Source organism: Pelophylax lessonae, assembly GCF_965119305.1.
Source record: "Pelophylax lessonae genome assembly, chromosome: 13".
In the NCBI taxonomy this organism is placed as follows: Eukaryota; Metazoa; Chordata; class Amphibia; order Anura; family Ranidae; genus Pelophylax; species Pelophylax lessonae.
Genome location: NC_138780.1, coordinates 24,076,371 through 24,086,157, shown reverse-complemented (window position 1 = coordinate 24,086,157; position 9,787 = coordinate 24,076,371). Strand labels below are relative to the sequence as shown.

Sequence of the window (9,787 nt, the reverse complement as noted above, 5' to 3'; positions counted from 1 at the left end):
AGCTAAAAATCGCAGATCACCGCCATTACTAGTAAAAAAAATAAAAAATAAAATAAAAATGACATAAATCTTTCTATATAGGATCACAGGTCTCTGATCATTTCAAAAGCCACACCCCCATAGGCTTACATTTAACCCTTTGATCACCCACTGTTAACCCCTTTCCTGCCAGTGTCTGTATTACAGTAACTGTGCATATTTATAGCACTGATTACTGTAGTAATGTCACTGGTCCCCCCAAAAGTGTCAAAAATGTCAGTTAGGGGTCCGATCTGTCCGCCGCAATATCGCAGTCCCGCTAAAAATCCCAGATCGACGCCATTACTAGAAAAAAAAAAAGACTACTACAGTGATTGTCAGCTTCCTCGGTGCCCCCCCTTCAAGATTTGAAATATGCATACTTACATTGGTGCAAGCTGGAATAATGTAATCATGCAATAAAGATCTACCTTAAGTTCAGATTTAAAGACCAATTAGTGGTGTATAAGGGTATGCTCGGGAAACGCTGCTATAGGCCATGCATTGCAGCAGGTCTGTTTAACACCAGAAGCAACATGCAAGTAATGTGGCCCCTGTAAAAAAATAGAAAAAAAAAATTGAAGCTAGCAGGTTTAACTGCTTGTCAACCTCCTCACGTAGGAGTACGGCGGCAGAGTGGATCCCCTGCGCTTGATCACGTATCTAATATTGTGATCCAGCTTTTCCGGGTATGGGGCACGCGCATGCTGTCCCGGCTGTGCTATGATTAGTCACAGCGCAAGCCGATCTGCGGGTCCCGGCCAATGACTGCCGGGCAGGACCTGCTGATCGGCAACAAGGATGACAGGATAAATCTGTGAGAAAAAAATTATGGAAATTTTGTTTGGGTACAGAGTTGCATGACTGCGCAATTGCCAGTTAAAGTAGCGCAGTCCCGAATAGCAATAAATTACCTGGTCATGAAGGGGGTAAAATCTTCCAGAGCTGAAGTGGTTAAAGTACACTTACCAGCAGCTTTTATCATCTTCTCCACCATCTGAATGCTAAGACGTGCTGAACTGCAGTACTTCCTGTAGTGACAGACCTTGCCTGCCCCCACACACACATTCATACATGCCAGTGAAGAAGCCCATAATAATGATAGGCCAATAAGAAAAAGAGTTGGAGGCCAAGTCCTAGAAAGTGACACTACCATGAGCTTTGTCCATTCAGGAAATCCCTGGATTCAGCTTTCCTGGCACCAACATGGTAGCATACATGTGATAGTATCCCCGCCTACTTTCACATGTATGCTGCCATGGTTTGGTGCCAGGAAAGGAAAACTAAAGTAAGTATTTAAATACAATTTGCTGGGGGGTTTTTTTTGGACCAACATGCCATGATGACGTCTATGTGACGAAACGCGTAGGGAGAAGCTGGTTCTGCGCACACGTCGTCACGTTCGGAGGTCAGCCATCTTGTTGGATTGATACACTGTTTGTACATGTGCTATTGGCGTTTTTTTGTCTACCTCTTGGTGAGTGCAATTTATATTGCTAATTAAACCATTTTTAAACTACTACACTAAGACTCTTTACTCCTGATCCATATGTGCCCTGCCCTGGAGGTCAATAGGTGATTTGAACATTGGATCGATCTGGATTAGAGGCTGTGTGTTCCTCTTGAATCACTCAACGTGCTATTGACCATTGTGGGAATAATGGTCCATTCGCTGCGGTAAGAGTCAGTGTGTCTATTGATGGTGGTGGCGGACTGCACTCACATTTTGTGAATTATACAACGAAGTGGAAAATTCAGATTCAACTTTTGGGACTTTGTAGAATCTTTCTATGTCTTATATCACTTCACTTTTCTAAGCACTGCATTTTGTTTATATTGTATCATCATGGCAGCATACATGGTGATACATTACTACCACAATTATGCTGCAATAGACTGGCATCAGGAAAGAAAAATCACGGTTAGTATTTCATACATTTTCTGTTTTCCTGGTGCCAACATGGCAGAATACATGTGGAAGTAGGCTGGGATACTACCAAAAGTATGCCGTCATGGATTGGTGCCAGGAAAATAAAATCATGGTAAATAATCAATACAATTTTCGGTTTTCCTGGTGCCAACATGGCAGAATACATGTGGAAGTAGAGTGGGATACTACCACCAGTATGCTGCCATGGATTGGTGCCAGAAAAAGAAAATTATGGTAAATATTCTATACAATTCTGTTTTCCTGGTGCCAACATGGCAGAATACATGTGGAATTAGGCTGGGATACTACCACAAGTATGCGGTCATGGATTGGTGCCAGGAAGGATTGGTGCCAGGAAAAGAAAATTATGGTAAATAATCAATACAATTTTCTGTTTTCCTGGTGCCAACATGGCAGAATACATGTGGAAGTAGGCTAAGATACTACCACAAGTATGTGGCCATAGATTGGTGCCAGGAAAAGAAAATGATGGTAAATATTCAATACAATTTTCGGTTTTCCTGGTGCCAACATGGCAGAATACATGTGGAAGTAGAGTGGGATACTACCACCAGTATGCTGCCATGGATTGGTGCCAGAAAAAGAAAATTATGGTAAATATTCTATACAATTCTGTTTTCCTGGTGCCAACATGGCAGAATACATGTGGAAGTAGAGTGGGATACTACCACAAGTATCTGGCCATAGAATGGCGCCAGGAAAAGAAAATTACGGTAAGTATTCAATACAATTTTCTGTTTTCCTGGTGCCAACATGGCAGAATACATGTGGAATTAGGCTGGGATACTACCACAAGTATGCGGTCATGGATTGGTGCCAGGAAGGATTGGTGCCAGGAAAAGAAAATTATGGTAAATAATCAATACAATTTTCTGTTTTCCTGGTGCCAACATGGCAGAATACATGTGGAAGTAGGCTGGGATACTACCACAAGTATGTGGCCATAGATTGGCGCCAGGAAAAGAAAATTACGGTAAGTATTCAATACAATTTTCTGTTTTCCTGGTGCCAACATGGCAGAATACATGTGGAAGTAAGCTGGGATACTACCACAAGTATGCTGCCATGGATTGGTGCCAGGAAAAGAAAATTATGGTAAATATTGAATACAATTTTCTGTTTTCCTGGTGCCAACATGGCAGAATACATGTGGAAGTAGGCTGGGATACTACCACAAGTATGTGGCCATAGATTGGCGCCAGGAAAAGAAAATTATGGTGAATAATCCATACAATTTTCTGTTTTCCTGGTGCCAACATGGCAGAATACATGTGGAATTAGGCTGGGATACTACCACAAGTATGCGGTCATGGATTGGTGCCAGGAAAAGAAAATTATGGTAAGTATTCAATACAATTTTCTGTTTTCCTGGTGCCAACATGGCAGAATACATGTGGAAGTAGGCCAAGATACTACCACAAGTATGCTGCTATGGATTTGTGCCAGGAAAAGAAAATTATGGTGAATAATATAATTTTCTGTTTTCCTGGTGCCAACATGGCAGAATACATGTGGAAGTAGGCTGGGATACTACAACAAGTATGCTGCCATGGATTGGTGCCAGGAAAAGAAAATTATGGTAAATATTCAATACAATTTTCTGTTTTCCTGGTGCCAACATGGCAGAATACATGTGGAATTAGGCTGGGATACTACCACAAGTATGCTGCCATGGATTGGTGCCAGGAAAAGAAAATTATGGTAAATATTCAATACAATTTTCTGTTTTCCTGGTGCCAACATGGCAGCATACATGTGGAAGTAGAGTGGGATACTACCACAAGTATGCTGCCATGGATTGGTGCCAGGAAAATAAAATTGTGGTAAATATTGAATACAATTCTCTGTTTTCCTGGTGCCAACATGGCAGAATACATGTGGAAGTAGAGTGGGATACTACCACAAGTATGCGGTCATGGATCGGTGCCAGGAAAATAAAATTATGGTAAATATTCTATACAATTCTCTGTTTTCCTGGTGCCAACATGGCAGAACACAGGGATACTACCACAAGTATAAGGCCATAGATTGGCGCCAGGAAAATAAAATTACGGTATTTGGTACGATGTTCTGTTACAGGTGACGTCATTTTATATTTGCAAAGAGTCAATGCAAAAGAAAAAAAAACAATAACTTTCAGGAACAAGTAAAAATTATCATAAAATTATATTATTTCATATAGTATACACATAAAACACTTTACACAAAAGGAAAGTTTCAAAGAAACCAAATAGAGCACAAAGGAAAGCTGAGAATAAATGCATTTGTCCTGCTTAAAAGTGTGTAACGTAATACAAGATGGATAATCCGTGTCCATCTTGTCTACACAGCAAAACAGGATATATGTCACAGATAATAAAAAGTGAAGCGAACGCCGGTCAGGGGCTATAGGTCTCCCTGATGACGTTAAGTGACAATCGGCTGCAGGCTGTGAAGAGTTCTGACAGAAAACAAGTCTATCATTTGAATTATCAATGCAACAATACAACTGTCCTAATGTGACAACTACGCCTGGATTCCCTTCACTAACTGTCTATGGTCTTTCCTATTTTCCCAACAGGATTTTAACCTCAGCTTGTGCGTGAATCCAAGTAAAAAAAATATGCTACAGAAGTTCTGTCCGTTTTATAGAACCAGATCTAACACTGTGGAGAGGTGACGGATTCAGAGTAGTGCTTTAAAAAGGTGGAAATTTGAATGTGTCTATAATACAAAGGCGGCCATCTTAAAGCCCAGCTGAATTCACAGAAATAGATATGTAGTCACACACACACACACTTTGTACTAACAACCTCCCCTTTTCATGTTGCAGAAGTTGTGTAGGAAGTCTAAGAGCTCATTCAGGCGACAGCAAAAAATGCAGCCTTTGCATTTTTTTTTTTTATGGATCTGAATGTAGGTGTATGATTTGCTATGGTCCCATGCACTGCACACAACTGTGTTAAGATCGGTAACCCTACACTGGGTTCGTAAAATCAAAATTTAAACATTTGCACCCACAGTCCTAGCAATGAAAGACGGTAGGCAGCCATAGCTACCTGCATCCTAGCAACTAAAGATGATAGGCAGCAACAGCTACCTGCATCCTAGCAACTAAGGATGATAGGCAGCAACAGCTACCTGCATCCTAGCAACTAAAGATGATAGGCAGCAATAGCAACCTACATCCTAGCAACTAATGATGATAGACAGCAACAGCTACCTGCATCCAGCAACTAAAGATGTTAGGCAGCAATAGCTACCTGCATCCTAGGAAGGAAAGACAGTAAGCAGCAATAGCTACCTTCATCCTAGCACTGGAAGACTGTAGGCAGCAAAAGCTACCTGCATTCTAGCAAGGAAAGACGGTAGGCAGCCATAGCTACCTGCGTCCTAGCAAGGAAAGACGGTAGGCAGCCATAGCTACCTGCGTCCTAGCAAGGAAAGACGGTAGGCAGCCATAGCTACCTGCGTCCTAGCAAGGAAAGACGGTAGGCAGCCATAGCTACCTGCGTCCTAGCAAGGAAAGACGGTAGGCAGCCATAGCTACCTGCATCCTAGCAAGGAAAGACGGTAGGCAGCGATAGCTACCTGCATCCTAGCAAGGAAAGACGGTAGGCAGCAATAGCTACCTGCTTCCTAGCACTGGAAGACTGTAGGCAGCAAAAGCTACCTGCATTCTAGCAAGGAAAGACAGTAGGCAGTCATAGCTACCTGCATCCTAGCAACTAAAGATGGTAGGCAGCAATAGTTACCTGCATCCTAGGAAGGAAAGACAGTAAGCAGCAATAGCTACCTGCATCCTAGCACTGGAAGACTGTAGGCAGCAAAAGCTACCTGCATTCTAGCAAGGAAAGACGGTAGGCAGCAATAGCTACTTGCATCCTAGCAACAAAAGATGGTAGGCAGCTACCTGCATCCTAGCAACTAAAGATGGTAGGCAGCTATAGCTACCTGCATCCTAGCAACAAAAGACCATAGGCAGCAATAGCTACCTGCATCCTAGCAACAAAAGACCATAGGCAGCAATAGCTACCTGCATACTAGCAACAAAAGACCATAGGCAGCAAAAGCTACCTGCATTCTAGCAAGGAAAGACGGTAGGCAGCAATAGCTACTTGCATCCTAGCAACAAAAGATGGTAGGCAGCTACCTGCATCCTAGCAACTAAAGATGGTAGGCAGCTATAGCTACCTGCATCCTAGCAACAAAAGACCATAGGCAGCAATAGCTACCTGCATACTAGCAACAAAAGACCATAGGCAGCAATAGCTACCTGCATCCTAGCACTGAAAAGCGGTGAGCAGCAAAAGCTACCTGCATCCTAGCAACAAAGGACGCTAGGTGGCAATGATCGCCTGTGTACTAGCAACCAACAAGCTGTATTAATGCCGTATAGTGCTTTTATACCTGTGTTGCTCTATGACAAGTAATCTGCGGTGGATCGTTTTTCACAGACCGGTGCAGGCGCAGCTGACAGCCATTCAGAAGGTGATGTACTGAACATGCTGCGTTAATGGGAATACGGTGCCTCAACCATAGACCTAGCATTTGGTTTGCATTCACTTGAATATGTGGCATTTGGCAGCAGTACTGCTTGCTGAATGCGGAGAGGGTCATTTTTGCCACACCGCAAAGTATTGCTGCATTTGTACACCATGTCCACCTGCTGTTGCAGCATAGGAAGAGAGTGGTAAGAAAGGGGCTCAACTGTCTATTTTTCAGGCCTCCCAACCACAAATGTGCATTATATGCATACAACATTTAAATAATTAAAATGTAGAATCTTGCTACTAAAATTTGGTACACCCATGTTCAGGTACCCTAAAACAAGGGTCTTCAAACTATGGCCCTCCAGCTGTTCAGGAACTACAATTCCCATCATCCTTAGCCATGTCTGTGAATGTCAGAGTTTTACAATGGCTCATGGAATGTGTAGTTCCACAACAGCTGGAGGGCCGTAGTTTGAGGATCCCTGCCCTAAAATATGCTTTTGCATCCCATTAGTCACCTGAGTTAGACCCACTGTAATGTAAAATATCTGGTCAGACGCTGTGTGAGGACATTTGTGCTTTATACACCGAAATACATTCTGCTACCCGTCCTGAGTATGGGGATACCACATGGGTAAATTTTTTTTTTTTTTTTTACAGCCGAGCCACATATGTGAGCAGGTGAGCAGTTAGCTAGCCTGCCACTAGGCTCTGTCCCAAATAGGGAATAATGTAATCGGGTGTTGTGTCTCCTTTTAGTCAAAGAGGTGTGGCTGTTACTCAGCTATTCCAGCACAGAACACTGCAGTGTGAGGTTTGAAAAAAGGAGGAAAGGGTCCTTTGAGGCATTTCCTAGTAAACATCCAAAGTCACAAATTATAACATGCACTGGTTCAGGACTAGAAAGAGATAAAAAAGTGTGACAGTTCAGCTGGGCTTTAAGGTTTCTAAAACCAGACAGTACAGTTAGTGTGTCATGACGGTGGCTTGCAAATTCAGAAGAGATTTTGAAAAACATCACATCGACCCAATTTCGGGTATTTTTATAAAATAATGTGAAATAAGATGTTTTAACCTGCATCTTGATCAGGATTTTTGGCATCTTTCTACGGGTCCAGGAAATGTTAAAGAGTCCTTTTCCAGACCTTTTTGCTTCTAGCTGAGGTGCAAGACAACGATAAATCCACTTGTAAGCCAAAGCCTTAAATTAATAAGCTAAAAAGCAGAACATGGCGGACATTTAATGTCTCACCTCCATATAGTCATTTTTGCCCACCGTGGGTAAAGAATGCCTCAGGCAGTAGTTAAGATATTTATATACTTTGCAAAATGTTTTCTCTAGCAAACAATAGTTTCCTGTCCTGACATTTAAAAAAAAAAAAAAAGGCACCTACTAAAATTGTGATTATCCTATGCAAATCGTATCCCTGATTGAGCCTAAAATGATAGATTTTAGGGTCACATTAGAAAAATGAAATGTGTTCTGGCTGACAAGTATTGAGGTGTGCTTTGTGTCCCTGGGAGGAAGGCTCGGTAGAACATAAATTTGGTGGCACGATACGTGAGATTTAAAGCTGGTGAGGGCTGGAGAGCTTCGTGTTGACATCTCCTGAGGTTCACAAGGAAGGCAGTTTTGTGATGTCTTGTGCGTCTTCCTCCCAAGCTCTGGATTCGAGGTCCTTCGCACTCTTCTTACCACAAATGGTACAGTCGCAGATCCTTTACTCTAAGCCAAGGTTGAGAATCGCGTGGCCTTCATGAAAGGGAGGGAGCTCGGTTTACAGGCATCCGGGTTTTATTTTGTGTGCTAGTAATGCCATTTTCTACTCCGCAAAAGACTGGAACATGTTGAGCTCGGAAAACTCTTCGTTGTTGTAGCTTGAGGTCTGGTCTCCCAGCATGGAGAGCATGTCCTAGGCACAAAAGAAAAACCCATTATTGTAAAAAATAGATGAGACTTTTTCTAGGGTAGGAGCCTCCAAACTTTCTAAACAAAAGGGCCAGTTTACTATCTTTCGAACTTTAGAGGGGCCGGACTGTGGCCAGCAGGAATAGAAAATGTACTAGAGTCAGTGGGCATAAACAGTGCCCCATCATTGGTGTCAGTGGTCATAAACAGTGTCCCATCATTGGTGTCAGTGGGCATAAACAGTTCCCCATCATTGGTATCAGTGGGCATAAACAGTGCCCCATCATTGGTATCAGTGGGAGGAATAGTGCCCCATCATAGGTGTCAGTGGAAGAAATAGTGCCCCATCACTGGTATCAGTGGGAGGAATGGTGCCCCATCATTGACGTCCATGGAAAGAATAGTGCCCCATCATTGGTATCAGTTGGAGGAATAGTGCCCCATCATAGGTGTCAGTGGAAGAAATAGTGCCCCATCATTGGTATCAGTGGGAGGAATGGTGCCCCATCATAGGTGTCAGTGGAAGAAATAGTGCCCCATCATTGGTATCAGTGGGAGGAATGGTGCCCCATCATTGGCGTCCATGGAAAGAATAGTGCCCCATCATTGGCGTCCGTGGGAGGAGTAGTGCCCCATCACTGGCGTCCGTGGGAGGAGTAGTGCCCCATCATTGGTATCAGTGGGAGTAACTGTGCCCCATTATATGTGTCAGTGGAAGAAATAGTGCCCCATCATTGATGTCCGTGGAAGGGATAGCGCCCCATTATTGGCGTCTGTGAGAGGAATAGTGCCCCATCATTGGGGTCAGTGAGGGGAACAGTTCCCCATCATTGGCGTCAGTGGGAATAGTGCCCTATCACTGGTGTCAGTAGGAGGAGTAGTGCCCCATCATTGGGAGCAATGGTGCCCCATCACTGGTGTCAGGAGGTGGAAGGGTGCACTATCACTGGTGTCAGTGGGAGAAACAGTGCCCCATTATTGGTGTCAGCAGGAGGAATTCTACCATGTTGTTGGTGGCAGGAACTATGCCCCACTGTTACTGACAGTATAGAGAATAATGCCCCAAGGGCCGGACAAAGCAAGCAAAGGGTCTCATAAGCTGTAGAAAGGAAAGTAAACAAGGTAGAACTTACAGGGAAAACTTCTGATTGGCTGGCTTGAGGCTGGACATGTGTGTCTGCGGTGTTCGGCCCATGGTGCTGACTTTGCCACTGAGGCCAAACTCCTACTGCATCGGCTGCCCGTGTCTGGAATGGCACCCGCGGCTGTCCCACCTCTGCAACTGCAAAGACAAGGTTCATTACACCATCAAAAAACATTTAACCTGAGATGTGCATAAATAAACTTAAAACTTCAGCTGCCACCTTGGCAGGACAGCCAATCAATGATGTAACAGCACACTTATAAGTAGCAGAAAGAGTCATGTGCATAACCCAT

The 9,787-nt window shown here is 43.4% G+C and overlaps 1 protein-coding gene and 1 long non-coding RNA gene across 3 annotated transcripts in view; both read right to left on the bottom strand.

The window, feature by feature from the left end:
- Positions 1-4,974: 4,974 nt before the first annotated feature.
- LOC309543271 lies at positions 4,975-5,735 on the bottom strand. The gene is made up of 3 exons (XR_014224773.1): positions 5,294-5,735; positions 5,212-5,252; positions 4,975-5,007 (listed from the first exon to the last, which is right to left on the bottom strand). It is a non-coding gene; the product is annotated as an uncharacterized lncRNA (long non-coding RNA).
- A 1,743-nt stretch (positions 5,736-7,478) lies between these two features.
- ARNT (aryl hydrocarbon receptor nuclear translocator) overlaps positions 7,479-9,787 on the bottom strand; it is a 117,820-nt gene continuing 115,511 nt past the window's right edge. For both annotated transcript variants that reach the window (XM_082275507.1, XM_082275508.1), the window contains 2 exons: positions 9,484-9,632; positions 7,479-8,354 (listed from right to left, as the gene is read on the bottom strand). In XM_082275507.1, the coding sequence (XP_082131633.1) occupies positions 8,265-8,354; positions 9,484-9,632 (239 nt within the window). In that variant the 3' untranslated portion in view covers positions 7,479-8,264. The remainder of the gene's footprint in view (positions 8,355-9,483; positions 9,633-9,787) is intronic.